The 17,822-nt window shown below is 46.1% G+C and overlaps 1 protein-coding gene across 1 annotated transcript in view; it reads left to right on the top strand.

Annotated features, from left to right (window-relative positions):
* Positions 1-17,822, top strand: part of TAOK1 (TAO kinase 1) — a 172,755-nt gene that overhangs the window by 92,612 nt on the left and 62,321 nt on the right. Inside the window, exons 5-9 of the mRNA XM_075333178.1 lie at positions 1,926-2,027; positions 9,820-9,865; positions 11,808-11,904; positions 13,376-13,489; positions 15,182-15,273. Coding sequence (XP_075189293.1) covers positions 1,926-2,027; positions 9,820-9,865; positions 11,808-11,904; positions 13,376-13,489; positions 15,182-15,273 — 451 coding nt within the window. The remainder of the gene's footprint in view (positions 1-1,925; positions 2,028-9,819; positions 9,866-11,807; positions 11,905-13,375; positions 13,490-15,181; positions 15,274-17,822) is intronic.

The raw sequence follows: 17,822 nt of genomic DNA, 5'->3' as shown, positions 1-17,822 counted from the left end.
CAGGTCGGCCCCCAGCAGCTTTTCCCCACCTGCCGACCTATGCTGTAGACTGGTCAGACAGGTCAGCCCCCAGTAGATTTTCCCCACCTGCCGATTTTATGCTGTAGACTGGTCAGACAGGTCGGCCCCCAGCAGCTTTTCCCCACCTGCCGGCCTATGCTATAGACTGGTTGGATGGGTCGGTCCCGGTCTACTTTTCCCACTTGCTGCCCTGGACTGGCAGGTCTGTTCCTGTGTTGTGTATGTATAGGGAATCATGAAAAACGTGAGGCAGAAAAAGAAGTTATAAAAAGCGCTTAAGGAGCTACAAAAACAAAACCAAAACCTTTTTTTTTTTTTATTTTTTTTTTTTTAATGATGCTTTAAGTTTGCAAAAAAGCTCAGTCCTGGATGGATATTTTTTTCTGTTTTTCTGTGAAACGCTGCAGCATTTTAGGTTCGAACATACCTGGCTGGAAGCCGGTTACATTTTGCCCTTGTATCGTCAGGTTCCCTTTAAACTCGTGGCATCTTTTAAAGCCTGCCACATTTAGAATATGTTCCAACACCTGAACCTATGAATATCAAGTTGTTTTTCCATACGAATTAATACAACCATTCTTCTGATTTTTGTTAGCTCCTTTGCCTTTTTTTTTTTTTTTTTTTTTTATGTACACCTATTCAAAAACAATTGTCAAAAGATGCAGTGTGAACATACCTTTGTTCGGCACAATGCCCCTTTTACTGTTTTTTTCCAAACGCCCTGGCCACCTTCACAGAACTGCATCCGGCCCCTGTTCACTTGGAACGGAATTCATTTTTGCATGCCATGATCTGTGTTTTTAATTATCCTTAAGATTATCTGTCACTAGATTTCACTGACCTATTGCACACCATTACCACTTTTGGAGAGCACAGTGCCTCATGGTGTCGCCATACTGCGGCACGTGCCATAAGCTGTGTCCAGACTCTATGCATGTGACTTTTTCCCATTTTTGAATTCTTTAAAGGGAACCTGTCACCAGTTTTTTGCCCTATAAGCTGTGGCCACCACCAGTGGGCTCTTATATACAGCATTCTAACACGCTGTATATAAGAGCCCAGGCCGCTGTGAGAACATAAAAATCACTTTATAATACTTACCTAACGGTCGCGCTTTTGGCCATATGGGCGTCTCCGTTCTCCAGTGTCTGCGCCTCCTCTTTCGGCCATCTTCATCCTCTTTCTGAAGCCTGTGTGTATGACGCGTCTACGTCATACACACTCGCTGGTCCTGCGCAGGCGCACTACAATACTTTGATCAGCCCTGCTCAGGATTTATCAAAGTGCGCCTGCTCAGGACCTGAATGCCGGCGAGTGTGTATGACATCGGACGTGTCATGCATTGCGGCTAGAGAAGAACAAAGATGGCCAAAATAGGAGGCACCGGAGAACGGAGACGCCCAATTGGCTAACCGCGCGACTGCTAGGTCAGTATTATAAAGTGTTTTTTTATGTTCACAGCGGCCTGGGCTCTTATATACAGCATGTTAGAATGCTGTATATAAGAGTCCGGTGGTGGTGGTGGCCACAGCTTATACGCCAAAAAGTGGTGACAGGTTCCCTTTAAAAGTAATTTGGATCTCAGCCTGAGATATTGGATGTGATCCACTGTGTAACTAGTGACACGACTTACATGGTTACATAGTCAATTGTTGCATGCATTTTCCACTATTGCATGGAAGGTGCACGCTCCCCCCCCACTTTTTTTATTTTTTTAATATAAGTTGTGCTTGACACGTCTCCATCTGCTTAGATAAGTGCCCCCCGACCTCTACCACAAATGACTGAATGTGAATATTGGAAAAGTACTTTGTGTGTGCAGCGTCTCATTATAACGTCTCTCGCAGACCCATCATTCATTATACCTAAGCACACATAACACTTTTCTCTACCTCCCTCTACAGAAATGGCAGGATATCGTCAAAGAAGTGAAATTCCTTCAAAGGATAAAACATCCGAACAGTATAGAATATAAAGGCTGCTATCTGAGGGAGCACACGGCATGGGTGAGGAGTCTTTCATCCCAGTGTTACTTGCTTTTCATGACGTCTTCTCCATTTTGCTGCTCGTGAACACGTTCTGTCTTTTATATTAGTGAGTGAACCTCTGCCCATACCAATGTGGGAAGTGTTAGATTAGTAATGTACAGAATGAAACTGCGTTCTTGAAAATGCTGCTTTCTTTTTCGCTCTATTGGGAGACCCAGACAATTGGGTGTATAGGCTATGCCTCCGGAGGCCGCACAAAGTACTACACTTAAAAGTGTTAGGCCCCTCCCCTTCTGCCTATACACCCCCCGTGCTCCCACGGGCTCCTCAGTTTTTGCTTTGTGCGAAGGAGGTCAGACACGCACAGCACAGCTCCACAGATTAGTCAGCAGCAGCTGCTGACTAGGTCGGATGGAAGAAAAGTGGGCCCATATAGGGCCCCCAGCATGCTCCCTTCTCACCCCACTTTTGTCGGCGGTGTTGTTAAGGTTGAGGTATCCATTGCGGGTACGGAGGCTGGAGCCCACATGCTGTTTTTCCTTCCCCATCCCCCTTAGGGCTCTGGGTGAAGTGGGATCTTATCGGTCTCCAGGCACTGAGACCGGGCTTCATCCACAACTCCTGTGGAGCCTGATGGATAGGAGCCGATACCGTTCAGGGACATGGCCCTGCATCTTAAAGGTACTCTGTATCCCTATGGGGACCGCGCACGGCATCACCTCAGCTTTGCTGGGTGTGCTAGTGCACCGGGGACCGCGGCGCAGACCGGGTCTATATGTGCCATTACACACTCAGCGTCGCTGAGTGTGTTTATATGTAAGGGCTACCGCACTGACCGCCGTTGCCACGGGACACTGCGGCGCGGCTGGGACTTGTAGTTCGCCGGGGACTTTCACGCGACCGCGCTTTTACGGCGGCCGCGTTTATTACTACAGTCCCCGGCTTCATTGCGGCCTAGTTTCCCTTTTTTTCTCCCGCCCTCAGCCCTGACAGGTAGGGGAAGGGGGGGACGCTGCACGGAGCGAGCAGCAATGAGGGCTGGAGTATGATTTACATGCTCCACTCCCCTCACTGTGCACAGTATGAGCGCCCGTTTCGCGCTCTTTCTAGGCCACGCCCACAGCTTCCTCAGCTCGTCAGGATGCCGCAGCCATTCCTGTCAGCTCCACCGACGCTGCAGAGAGGGACATATTCATGGGAGACCCAGACACGGTCTCTGGTGGCCTCACAACCGCTTAGGCGGCTGGTAAGCAGCACATGTGGTGCTAGCCCCATGGTGCTGTATTGTATTGGTACATTATTTGTGTACTGTATATAATTTACACTGTATGAGCACAGTTCTTTCTGGCTATATATCCTATTGTGTTACTCAGGGAAAACTATAGCATGGCGCCCATAAACGGCAGGGGTGCCAAAACACAGGCTTATTATGTTGCCTGCGCCGCATGTAAGACCCAGCTACCGGCAGGTTCCACTGACCCTCATTGTGTACAGTGTTCGACCCCTGTGACACTTCCTCAGCCGGATCCTCTGCTAAGAGGGGCCCAGGGGGAGCCACCTGTTGACACTGTCCAGGTGACGGGGACTGAGTTTGCAGCCTTTAAGGATCAACTCTCTGAGACTATGGCTAAGATACTAGAAGCCTTGCAGTCCAGACCGGTATCTCAGCAAAGGGACTCTGTTGAATCATTGTTCCCTGACCCCCCCCTCAGTTGGACCAACAATGTCCTCACGGGGTATCTCATACATCCCAGACGGAGGGTTCGGACTTAGAACCTAGCCCCAGATCGTCTAAGCGGGCCCGCTTAGAATTTCCCTCGACATCATATTGTTTAGGGTCTCAGCGGGGGGATTCTCTGGTTGATGATGCGGAAACAGCTGATCAGGATTCTGATCCTGGGAGCGCTCTCAATCTTAATTCTCCAGACGAGGACGCCATAGTGAATGATCTTATTGCATCCATTCATCAGTTGCTGGATATTCTTCCCTCAGCCCCTCCGGCGGAGGAGTCTGTTTCTCAGCAGGAAAAATTTCGCTTCAGGTTCCCCAAGCGTACACAGAGTATGTTTCTAGACCACTCTGATTTCAGAGAGGCAATCCAGAATCACCATGCTTGTCCGGATAAGCGTTTCTCTAAGCGCCTTAAGGATACACGTTATCCTTTTTCCCCCGGAAGTGGTTTAAGGTTGGATTCAATGTCCCAAAGTGGATCCTCCAATCTCCAGACTGGCGGCTAGATCCATACTTGCAGTGGAAGATGGGGCCTCGCTTAAAGATGCCACTGACAGGCAGATGGAGCTCTGGATGAAATCCATCTATGACAGACCTCGGCAATTGCGTCTTACGCTATGAATGCTGTCCTGGACTCTGTGAGCCGTACGGCAGTTGCGACCGCCAATTCGGTAGTAGTCCGCAGGGCCTTGTGGCTACGGGAGTGGAAGGCAGATTCCGCTTCCAAAAAAGCGTTTAACCGGTTTGCCAATTTCTGGCGACAGGCTCTTTGGCGAGCGCCTGGATGAAATCATCAAACAATCCAAGGGAAAGGATACATCCTTACCCCAGCCCAAGCAGAACCTCTCCCAACAGAGGAGAGGGCAGTCGAGGTTTCGGTCCTTTCGGGGCGCGGGCAGGTCCCAATTCTCCTCGTCCAAAAGGTCTCAGAAAGAACAAAGGAACTCTGATGCATGGCGGTCTAAGTCACGTCCTAAAAAGGCCATTGGGAGCACCGCTAACAAAGCGGCTGCCTCATGACTTTCTACCTCCTCTAGTAGCATCCTCGGTCGGTGGCAGGCTCTCCCGCTTTTGCGACTCCTGGCTGCCACAAATAAAAGACCGCTGGGTGAGAGACATTCTCTCTCACGGTTACAAGATAGAGTTCATCTCTCGTCCCCCGACTCGATTCTTCCGGTCCTCTCCGCCTCCCGAGCGAGCCGAGGCTCTTCGGCAGGCGCTGGGCACCCTGAAGGCAGAAAGAGTGGTGGTCCCTGTTCCTCTTCAGCAACAGGCCCACGGTTTTTACTCCAACTTGTTTGTGGTCCCAAAGAAGGACGGGTCCTTCCGTCCTGTCCTGGACCTGAAACTTCTCAACAAACACGTAAAGACCAGGCGGTTCCGGATGGAATCCCTCCGTTCCGTCATCGCCTCAATGTCCCAGGGAGATTTCCTTGCATCGATCGATATCAAAGATGCTTATCTCCACGTTCCGATTGCCCCAGAGCACCAGCGCTTCTTGCGCTTCGCCATAGGAAACGAACACCTGCAGTTCGTGGCACTGCCATTCGACCTGGCAACAGCCCCACGGGTTTTCACCAAGGTTATGGCTACTGTAGTAGCGGTCCTCCATTCTCAGGGTCACTCGGTGATCCCGTACTTGGACGATCTGTTGATCAAGGCACCCTCTCAAGAGGCATGCCAACACAGCCTCGACGCTACCCTGGAGACTCTCCAGAGTTTCGGGTGGATCATCAATTTTCCAAAGTCAAATCTGACACCGACCCAATCGCTCACATACCTTGGCATGGAGTTTCTTACCCTCTCAGCGATAGTGAAGCTTCCGCGGATCAAGCAGCGGTCACTACAGACAGGGGTACAATCTCTCCTTCAAGGCCAGTCACACCCCTTGAGGCGCCTCATGCACTTCCTGGGGAAGATGGTGGCAGCAATGGAAGCAGTCCCTTTCGCGCAGTTTCACCTGCGTCCTCTATCCTGGGAAGTAGTCACGACGGACGCAAGTCTGTCAGGGTGGGGAGCGGTTTTTCTCCACCACAGGACTCAGGGTACGTGGTCCCGGCAAGAGTCCTCGCTTCAGATCAATGTTCTGGAAATTCGGGCAGTGTATCTTGCCCTGAAAGCGTTCCAGCAGTGGCTGGAAGGCAAGCAGATCCGAATTCAGTCGGACAATTCCACAGCGGTGGCATACATCAACCACCAAAGCGGCACACGCAGTCGACAAGCCTTCCAGGAAGTCCGGCGGATTTTGATGTGGGTGGAAGCCACGGCCTCCACCATATCCGCAGTTCACATCCCAGGCGTGGAAAACTGGGAAGCAGATTATCTCAGTCGCCAGGGCATGGACGCAGGGGAATGGTCCCTTCACCCGGACGTGTTTCAGGAGATCTGTTGCCGCTGGGGGGTGCCGGACGTCGACCTCATGGCGTCCCGGCACAACAACAAGGTACCAACGTTCATGGCACGGTCTCAAGATCCCAGAGCTCTGGCGGCAGACGCCTTAGTTCAGGATTGGTCGCAGTTTCAGCTCCCTTATGTGTTTCCTCCGCTGGCACTGTTGCCCAGAGTGTTACGCAAGATCAGGGCCGACTGCCGCCGCGCCATCCTCGTCGCTCCAGACTGGCCGAGGAGGTCGTGGTACCCGGATCTGTGGCATCTCACGGTCGGCCAACCGTGGGCACTACCAGACCGACCAGACTTGCTGTCTCAAGGGCCGTTTTTCCATCTGAATTCTGCGGCCCTCAACCTGACTGTGTGGCCATTGAGTCCTGGATCCTAGCGTCTTCAGGGTTATCTCAAGAAGTCATTGCCACTATGAGACGGGCTAGGAAACCAACGTCCGCCAAGATTTATCACAGTACGTGGAAAATTTTCCTGTCATGGTGCTCTGCTCAGGGTTTTTCTCCCTGGCCATTTGCATTACCTACTTTTCTGTCCTTCCTTCAATCTGGACTGGAAAAGGGTTTGTCGCTCGGTTCCCTTAAGGGACAAGTTTCAGCGCTCTCTGTGTTTTTCCAGAAGCGCCTAGCTAGACTTCCACAGGTACGCACGTTCCTGCAGGGAGTTTGTCACATCGTTCCACCTTACAAGCGGCCGTTAGAACCCTGGGATCTAAACAGGGTGCTGATGGTTCTTCAGAAACCACCATTCGAGCCAATGAGAGATATCTCCCTCTCACGACTTTCGCAGAAAGTGGTTTTTCTAGTAGCAGTCACTTCTCTTCGGAGAGTGTCTGAGCTAGCAGCGTTGTCGTGCAAAGCCCCTTTTCTGGTTTTTCACCAGGACAAGGTGGGTCTACGTCCGGTTCCGGAATTTCTCCCTAAGGTGGTATCCACCTTTTCATCTCAATCAGGATATTTCCTTACCCTCTTTTTATCCTCATCCAGTTCACCAATGTGAAAAGGATTTGCACTTGTTAGATCTGGTGAGAGCACTCAGACTCTACATTTCTCGTACGGCGCCCCTGCGCCGCTCGGATGCACTCTTTGTCCTTGTCGCTGGCCAGCGTAAAGGATCACAGGCTTCCAAATCAACCCTGGCTCGGTGGATCAAGGAGCCAATTATCGAAGCTTACCGTTCGGCTGGGCTTCCGGTTCCCTCAGGGCTGAAGGCCCACTCTACCAGAGCCGTGGGAGCGTCCTGGGCTTTGAGGCACCAGGCTACGGCTCAACAGGTGTGTCAGGCGGCTACCTGGTCGAGCCTGCACACTTTCACGAAGCACTATCAGGTGCATACCTATGCTGCGGCGGATGCCAGCCTAGGTAGACGAGTCCTTCAGGCGGCGGTTGCCCACCTGTAGGAAAGGGCCGTTTTACGGCTCTCTTACGAGGTATTATTTTACCCACCCAGGGACTGCTTTTGGACGTCCCAATTGTCTGGGTCTCCCAATAGAGCGAAAAAGAAGGGAATTTTGTTTACTTACCGTAAATTCCTTTTCTTCTAGCTCTAATTGGGAGACCCAGCACCCGCCCCTGTTTTTTTGTGTACACATGTTGTTCATGTTGAATGGTTTCAGTTCTCCGAGTTTCCTTCGGATTGAAGTTACTTTAAACCAGTTTATAATTATTTTCCCTCCTTCTTGCTTTTGCACCAAAACTGAGGAGCCCGTGGGAGCACGGGGGGTGTATAGGCAGAAGGGGAGGGGCCTAACACTTTTAAGTGTAGTACTTTGTGCGGCCTCCGGAGGCATAGCCTATACACCCAATTGTCTGGGTCTCCCAATTAGAGCTAGAAGAAAAGGAATTTACGGTAAGTAAACAAAATTCCCTTCTTTTTCATGCACAATGTTACATTCAGTGCTAGTCTTAGATTGTTGTCCTATTTCACCCTATGTATCACGAAGGACTTATTTCCAGTTACCCCGCAGGTTGATTTGCACATGACCCTCCTCCGCTTCACTGGCACTGAATTACACACAGAAAATCTGCACACTATGTAATGGGTATTCACTCATAAAGGGGTTGACTAATACAGCCAATCCCAGATTATTGGCCCAGAATTGAGCAAAAATAAAAATGTATCCCTACCTCCTGGACACTCTGCTTTCAACCCTGTATCCCATAAACACTGTCACGTGACCCCTGCAGACAATCAAAGGCTGCTGATTGGCTGCAACCTTCTTTTTTTTTTTTTTGTCCAAGAGGAAGGTAGAGTATGCATAGAATTGTTGACAATGATTTCAGTAGGTAAGAGGGCCATAAATGAGTGTTCACCGGACATGAAAGGGTTACAGACAGCACACAGAAAACCATTTTACTGGCTGTGTCACACAATCATGAACTGCTAGTGTGTATCACATTGTCCTATCAACTTCAAAGTAACATTTGACCCCAACTTTTTTGGTGAAGAAAAGTGTACAATACTGAAAAAAAAAGCAAAATACAAAAATCCATGTACAGTGGAACCTTGGATTACGAGCACAATTGGTTCCGGGAGTGAGCTCTTAAACCAAGTTACTCTTATAACAAAGCAAATTTTCCCATAGGAAATAATTGAAACAGAGACAATTCCTCCCGCAACCCAAAAATATTTATAGCATTTATACAAACTTATTACAGTAATACAATATAATGTCCTGTATTCATATAAAATTATTACAGTAAACTGATACAAAATACTGTACAGTAAAAAACATAAAACAAATTAAACTGCACTTTAGCTTCCAATAGAATTGTTGGTGTGTGAGAGAGAGTATAAGCAATGTGCTGTACTGGATATCAATAAGAAAGTACAATACTGTATCCACAAATGCAAATTGATAGATATTCTATATAGTATATACTGTACGGTACAATGGTATACAGTATATGTACAGAAAGTTACCACCAGAGTGGGTCAGAGTTTGGTGAGAGGACAGAACCGGAATTGTGCACATTATTTGCTCTTATTGCAAATCATTGCTCTTGAACCAAGTTACAAATTTGTAAAAAGCTTTGCTTGTCTTGCAAAACACTCTCAAACCAAGTTACTCTTAATCCAAGGTTCCACTGTACATGTATGACCTGTGTTATAAGTGAAATATTAAATCACACTTAGGATATTTGGGGAGCCACTGATCTTGGTCCTTCAATAATTAGCATATATCATATATGCGGAATTTGTCTGATACAGAACCAACGCAATGAATGACATTTTAGGAAATCACATCCACATGGTGCAGCGCAAATCCTGAAGCGAGATTGACCTGCTGTGCGCGCAGATATGTAATGTATTCTGCAGCATGTCAATTTATGCTGCCGATTTCCACTACAGATTTCACACTTTGGTGTGGAAATGCTGTGAATTGGCAACACTCACTTTTAACATTGCAGAGCCCACGGCGAGTGAGACCCATGTAGAAAGAACCCTTAAAAATGTCACCTTAAGGATTTTTTTTTTCTTTTTTTAAAAAGGCAAATATACATTTTTGATACTTGGTTGTAGCCCATCTCTTTCGTACCTTTTGTATGTGGCAGTGTTATATTTTCTGTGTAATTCCAATATGGTGCAGTGTCCTTGTGTCGCTGCTTTCTCTGTTTCAGAAGAGGATACAACATTTCTGCGGTAGATCTGTGTATACTGATCCTCTGTTTTCTCTCTCCAGCTGGTTATGGAATATTGTTTAGGATCTGCATCAGACTTATTAGAAGGTAATTCTTTTTTCATGGTTTGTATAGTTTCTTATAAACTAGTAGTTCATGGTTTTAAAAAGCGCAAGTGATGAACCATCCACTGAGCAGTCACTTTTTTGTTTTGTGGCATTTGTTGCTGTTTTTGGTGCCGATTTCTTCATGAATTGCATGGACCATATTGAATTTGGAGCAAAGTTAAAAAGGGCTCTATTTTTTCGACCGTTTTTCCTACTTTTCGGCAACAAAAGTCGAAAATGATGAAACAGGCGAAAACATCTGCAATTGCTAATTTCTAACCACAAAGTTGAGACCAAGCACAAACAATAAGGCAAGCACATATAAAATAACCTTCAAAAAAGTGCAAAAAAAAGCAAATAAATTACCAAACTAGACAAAAATCAGTCACAAAGGTAATGATAAAAGGGAGCTCGAAGTCATGTTCCCATACTACCAGCAAAACCTGCTGTACCTGAGCTGGTCCTCTGTGTAATTTCATGGTCCTTACTGGTATGCAAAATACAAAGCCCACTCGGTTTTGTATTTTTATTTCATTTTTTCCTGCCCCTGTCTTCAAGCTTAAACTGCATTAGTCCATTGTCAGACCCACAAGAATCAAGATATTCTCCCACTACATTAAAACCATTCTGCATTTAGCCCCCCCCCCCAACCCCTCTTCCCTCAAAAACCTGCAAAAAAATAAGCCCCCAAAACCAATGGCCTCAATTCATCCAGACCAGTGATTGTTCTCCCCAGTTTTGATGAGGCAGCTTGATGGAGTCCGATGCTCCTCATTCATGACTCACACTACTGATGATTGGCGTGCACCAATCGTGCATTGTGCCAGAAATCTTACTCAAACCCCTGACTGGAGTTAGATTTCTGGTGTAAGGAAACACCACAAGATATCATGTATTAGACAATCTGTAACATCACGTCCCATCAGTCCCCAGATTCTGCTATTTTGGCACAACTGGAAGAAACTAGTGCAAAACTGTAAAGTGACACAATTTTTGCTCTACTCAGAGTTGCGCCAACCTTCTGTGCCTTAGAGTACAATTGAAAGAATTCTAGTGCAATTACTTTGATACAGTGCTATGCAGAAGTTTGTGCACGACTGGTCAAAATTACTGTTATTGTGTACAGTTAATCAAGTTGAAAATGAAATGATCTCTAAAAGGCATAAAGTTAAAGATGACACATTTCCTTTATATTTTAAGTCAGAACAAAAAAAAATATTTTCATCTTTAACATTTTAAAAACTACAAAAATGAAATTGGGCCAATGCAAAAGTTTGACCACCCTTGGAGATTTGTGTGCTCAGATAACTTTGACTATCATTTCAGACCTTAAATAGCCTGTTAGGTTTCTGGCTTGTTCATTATCATAGTTAGGAAAGGGCAGGCGATGCAAATTTCACAGCTTTATAAAAACCCAGCTTCCTCTAACCTTGTGCAAATAAAACAACAGCCATGGGTTTTTCAAAGCAGCTGCCTAGCACTCTGAAAATCAAAATGGTGAAGGCCCACAAAGCAGAAGAAAGCTAGAAGAAAATAGCAAAGCATTTTCAAGTTGCCCTTTCCTCAGTTTGAAAAGTAATTCAGAAATGGCACTTACAGAAACAGTGGAGGTCAGGATAAGGTCTGGAAAACCAAGCAAAATTTCTGAGAGAGCTGCTCGTAGGATTGCTAGTGTGTCAAATCAGAACCTTCACTTCACTGCAAAAGTCCTTCAGGAAGATTTAGCCGATTTTTTTTTTTTTTTTTTTTGGTCAGCTGACTCACCTAGTTAGGCTGGTACATGCCACAACTACACTGCAGCAAGCACCTTTTACTTGTGGTGTTTCCTGCTCCTGGTGTATTCACACCCGCTGCATCCCTTACAGACTGATGACAGAATCACTATACCATTCTGCGTGCGTTGACTACACATATGACATTTGTTTTTTCTTCTTGTTTTTCAGTACACAAAAAGCCATTGCAAGAAAATGAAATTGCGGCAATCACACACGGGGCACTGCAGGGATTAGCTTATTTGCATTCTCATAATTTAATCCATAGGTGAGTAGACAATTGATAAGGTTTTATATTACCATTGGCAGAAGCAAGTAATTTTCACAATAATAAAAAAAAACAAAACTCATCCCCCTCCCCAAATGATGTGTAATTCTCTAGCACTGTGTATCTACTATGCATAATATTCTACAGTGAAGAAATAACTTTAAAGCACAATCCAGCCTTTTATTTTTAATTTTTATTATGGACAACACGGTGGCTCAGTGGTTAGCACTGCAGTTTTGCCGCGGTGGGGTCCTGAGTCAAATCCCACTAATGATAACATCTGCTTCATCTTTTTCCAGCGCCGGTCCAGTGGGTCTTGGCAATTTGTGACCTGTCAAAAGCTCCAGGATTTCAAAGAGCGCACCGGAGGTCACAACTCAAAGTCTATGAGCGCCTCGTTCTGGCTTTCATAGACTTGTATTGAGAGCTTGAGGCATAACTTCTGACTTTCGAGGCCAGACAGATGTTAGAGGCACAATATGGCACCGAAAAATGATGAAGCCGCTGGAGGAAGAGTATAATAGGGCTTACATTTATAGCACTACTCCAGTGCTGATAAAAAAAAAAACAAAAACCGTTGGAGTGGTGCTTTAATAAAATGTCCTTTAGAGCTTCTAAGATTACCTGCTAGACAAAGATAGCCCTAAAGATGGAGGCTCCTCTACGGAGACGCCCTGGGGGCATCCTTTTATGTTCTGATGTTTGTTAGGTGCAGTTATGAAGGATAAATGATGTAGATTAAGGCTACTTTCACACATCAGTTTTTTTGGCATCAGGCACAATCCGGCGTTTGTCTGATGCAACGGATCCGGCGCAGAATATGCAAAAACGGATGCGCCTGATCCTTTTTTTTTTTTTTATTTTTTTTATTTTGACGGCTCCGGTATACCTGATCTGTCAAAAACCAGATCCGGCGCATCAGTTTTTTTTTTTTGTTTTTTTTTTTTGCTGGATCTCTTTTTTTTTTACAATAAATTGAAGCATGCTCAGTGTACAAAAATGGATCCGGTGGCTGCATCAGTTTTTTGCCGGATCCAGCGTCCATAGGCTTCCATTATAAATCACACCTTATCACACCGGATCCGACGCAATGCGTTTTTTTGTCAGAGACAAAAAACGTTACAAGAGTCGTTCCATCCGGCCGCCGTGTTGGCCAATTACGACGGATCCAGCAAAAGCCGGATGCAACGCAAGGCCATCAGGCACAATACGGCGCTAATACAAATCAATGGGGGTAAAACGGATCTGGCGCCGGATCAGTTTTATTCGTTTTTTTCCGGATTGTGCCTTATGGGAAAAACAACTGTGTGAAAGTAGCCTACATCACCAAATGCTTTACTATGCCCACAAAACAGCCTACAACTACTGCTATGTAAGTGATCCTGATGTACAACCATAAAGCATGACTTCCAAATCTTTCATCAATGGTAACTGATACTTTCTCATGTGTGTAACATTGTGTTTCCCATAGAGATATAAAGGCCGGCAACATCCTTCTCACAGAGCCAGGCCAGGTGAAACTTGCTGATTTTGGGTCTGCATCAATAGCCTCTCCTGCCAATTCATTTGTGGGGACACCATATTGGTAAGTGATGGATGAAACTTATGTCGGCTCTTTGTTCTGCTAAAATGCAGCACGTCTTATTTAATATATATCTAGAAATCAGTGTTGCTGTGGAAACAGGAAGGTCAGATTCCCAAATGTCTGATATTTCTGGGCTGTCGTCTGTTAGCTGTGCTCGTTATTGTACACTTATGTCAGTGTATTAGTATGAGACGGTATGTGTATTAGCTTGTATACTTGACAATATAATCTTTAACCCCTTCACGACCTTGGACGGATCTATCAGTCAAGGATCGTGTCCCGCTAAGCCCAGTCCCCTGCCACGGGCAGGTGGCGGCGGTCGGCACACACATCAGCTGTTTTCAACAGCTGACATGTGTGCCTGCTAGCCGCGGGTGGAAGCGATTCCACCCGCAGCCATTAACCCCTTAAATCTTGCTGCCAAAGTCTGGCAGCAAGATCTAAATGCGCGCGGCCATGTTTTTTACTTACCGCCGCCCCCACCGGAAGTCACGTGCGTTATCACGTGACTATCGGTGGTTGCCATCGTAGCACAGGGTCATGTGATGACACCTGCAGCTATGATGTTTCACGTTCGCTTTCCCTCGGCCGAGAGCAGAGGGAAAAACAAAGTGAGTGAATCTGCTCTTTACAGCTGTATAGCTGTGATCAGCAGATAGATAATAGCGATCGGATTGCTGATCGCTATAGCCCCCTAGGGGGACTAGTAAAATAAAATAAAAAAAAGTGAAAAAAAAGTTTAAAAAAACCCCTAAAAGTTCAAATCACCCCCCTTTCCCCCCATTGAAAATTAAAGGGTTAAAAAATAAATAAATATACACATTTGGTATCGCCGCGTTCAGAAATGCCCGATCTATCAAAATATAAAATCAATTAATCTGATTGGTAAACTGCGTAGTAGCAAAAAAATTCCAAACGCCAAAATTACGTTTTTTGGTCGCCGCAAGTTTTACGCAAAATGCAATAACAGGCGATCAAAACGTAGCATCTGCGCAAAAATGGTACCATTATAAACGTCAGCTCGAGACGCAAAAAATAAGCAGCCACTGATCCCAAAAAATAAAAACTCTACGTGTTTCGGAAAATGGCGCAAAACGTGCGCCACTTTTATTGGAAAAACTTGTGAATTTTTTTTAACTCCTTAGATACAAGTAAACCTATACATGTTTGGTGTCTACAAACTCGCACCGACCTGAGGCATTACATAGATAAATCAGTTTTATCATATAGTGAACACTGTGAATAAAACATCCCAAAAACTATTGTGCGATCACACTTTTTTTGCAGTTTTTCCACACTTGGAATTTTTTTCCCATTTTCCAGTACAATATATGGTAAAACCTATGGTTTCATTTAAAAGTACAACTCGTCCCACAAAAAACAAGCCCTCATATGGCAAGATTGACGGAATAATAAAAAAGTTACGGCTCTCGGAAGAAAAGGAGCAAAAAACAAAAACGGAAAGTGCCCGGGGGCTGAAGGGGTTAAGGGCACCGCGTTTATGTTAACGTCTGACAGGTAGAGCCTCCGAGGTGGGATCCGCATCAGTCTCTAGTACTGGACCCAGTCTTGCTACCACTGTGAATAAAGTAGTGACTGCCGATGTCCAGCCCTCCGTTATTTTCTAAGGGAGTTCCAAATATGGCCAAGCACGAAGACGGGGAACCTTATAGTGTTTGCTTTCTATTATAGGATGGCCCCTGAAGTAATCTTAGCCATGGATGAAGGACAGTACGATGGGAAAGTGGATGTTTGGTCTCTTGGGATCACTTGTATTGAATTAGGTAAATCCTGATTGTAATCTTCAAAATATATTTATTATTGAAAAGGTTTGGAGGTGGTGGTTTGCTTAAATTGTCATATTTGGGAATATTCTAAAAGGGCGTGTGCAGGCGTACATTCCAGCCCTGACCTCACACTTGCAGAGACCCCTCTGTGACCTCACACTTGCAGAGACCCCTCTGTGACCTCACACTTGCAGAGACCACTCTGTGACCTCACACTTGCAGCGACCGCTCTGTGACCTCACACTTGCAGAGACCCCTCTGTGACCTCACACTTGCAGAGACCCCTCTGTGACCTCACACTTGCAGAGACCCCTCTGTGACCTCACACTTGCAGAGACCCCTCTGTGACCTCACACTTGCAGAGACCCCTCTGTGACCTCACATTTGCAGAGACCCCTCTGTGACCTCACACTTGCAGAGACCCCTCTGTGACCTCACACTTGCAGAGACCCCTCTGTGACCTCACACTTGCAGAGACCCCTCTGTGACCTCACACTTGCAGCGACCTCTCTGTGACCTCACACTTGCAGAGACCCCTCTGCATGCTGCAACCATTCACACCCCAGCGTTTATTGTGCATGTAAAATAGTGCCCGTGCACCATGATGAGCGCTGAATGGTTGGCGCAGACACACTGCTGCGTGGCGTTTCCGAAATGGGGTGAAAAAAAAAACTAAATATAATAAATTTTATAATTTTTTTTTTTTTTACACTTTCAGTAACATAATACAAAACTCATCAGTAATTTTCGGCAAAAGATATACAGTAGCAAAACTACCCATTATAATGTTAGTCCTGGAACACCCATGGATTGCATTTGTGTGCTGACCACGATTTTCATGGAAGCCTAAACTTGTGTGGGTGATAAAGATTTGTGACCTTGATCAAAAACGGTTGTTTCTCAGTCTTCTAAAGAAAACAAACATGTGAACATCTCCATAGACTGAAATGGGATATGTCTTTTAGCGCCAAAAATGCAGATAAAACACATGTGACAAATGGATGTGTGATTGCGGACTTAAAGTGCTTCATTGTTGAAGTAGATTTGCTACAAGCCAAGATCATCTTGCCATTTGAGGCTACGTTAAGGGTTTTTTATGAGTATTAGGGATTAGCGAACACAAACGATAAAGTTAAGGGCTCGAACTAAAAAACAGACTGAAAAATAAAATCTGTCGCAGTTTGTGTTCTGTTCGTATGCTAATAAAGTTTGTTAAAAGGTTGCAGCGCAGCCAATTAACAAGCTTTCTTGCATACGGAAGATGCCTGTATGCTGTTCTTTAAAAATAAAGAAATCAAAAATAGGAGGGAATCACACGCCGGATATATTTTTTTGTGATGCAAATAAAAAAAAAAAAAAAGTGTGGAGTTCCCTCTATTTTTGATGACCAGCACAGGTAAAGCAGACAACTGTGGGCTGCCGCCAAAGACAGCTGAGGGCGGCAGCCTACAGTTGTCTGCTTTTACCTTTGCTGGTCATCAAAAATAGAGGGAACTGCACACTTTTTTTTTTTTTTTTTTTTTTAATTTGCATCATAAAAAATATATATCCTGCGTGGGGTTCCCTCCTATTTTTGATAACCGGCCAAGTTAATGCAGTCAGCTGGTGGCTAGTGTTGTTGTTGGCATTATTTGGCCCTTCCCAGCCTAAAAATTGCTACCGCACCAGGGCAATCTGGATGAGCCGGGCAAAGCACCAGAATTGGCGCAACTAATGGATGCGTCACTTTTGGAGCAGCTTCAGGCTGCTATTTTAAGTCTGGGAGGGGCTAAATCATGGGCCTTCCCAGCCTGATAATACCAGCCCCCAGCTGTTAGATTTACCTTGGCTGATTATCAGAAATAGAGGGGACCTCATGTTGTTTTTATTTTTTCTTTTTCGCTCCTAATTGGGAGACCCAGACAGTGGGTGTATAGCTACTGCCCTCTGGAGGCCGCACAAAGAACTACACTTAAAAGTGTAAGGCCCCTCCCCTTCTGGCTATACACCCTCCCGTAGGAGTACAGATTCCTCAGTTTTAGCTTTGTGCGCAAGGAGGTCAGACACGCACGCATAGCTCCATTGTTTTTAGTCAGCAGCAGCTGCTGACTATATCGGATGGAAGAAAAGAGGACACATATAGTGTCCCCAGCATGCTCCCTTCTCACCCCACTGTATGTCGGAGGTGTTTGTAAGGTTGAGGTACCCATTGCGGGTACGGCGGCAGGAGCCCACATGCTGATTCCTTCCCCATCCCTTTTTACAGGGCTCTGGGTGAAGTGGGATTTACCGGTCTCCAGGCACTGAGACCGTGCTCCATCTACAGCCCCTGGAGAAGATGCTGGATGGAGCGGAGTACATCAGGGACATGGCCCTGCATCCTCAAGGTACTCTGTGTCCCCGTGCAGGCGCTCACACCGCAGCTTGCTGGGTGTTGTAGTGCGCCGGGGGGACATCAGCGCTACGGCGCTTGTGCCAGGCCTCATTCAGCTTCGCTGAAGCAGGCACACTAGTGGGAAACGGTCGCGCCGGCCGCTGGGACTGCGGCGCGGCTGGCACTTGTGGTG

The sequence above is a fragment of the Anomaloglossus baeobatrachus genome, chromosome 2 (genome assembly GCF_048569485.1).
Source record: "Anomaloglossus baeobatrachus isolate aAnoBae1 chromosome 2, aAnoBae1.hap1, whole genome shotgun sequence".
Lineage (NCBI taxonomy): Eukaryota > Metazoa > Chordata > Amphibia > Anura > Aromobatidae > Anomaloglossus > Anomaloglossus baeobatrachus.
Note: the sequence above shows the minus strand (reverse complement) of the source record. Positions and strands in the feature narration are given on the sequence as shown.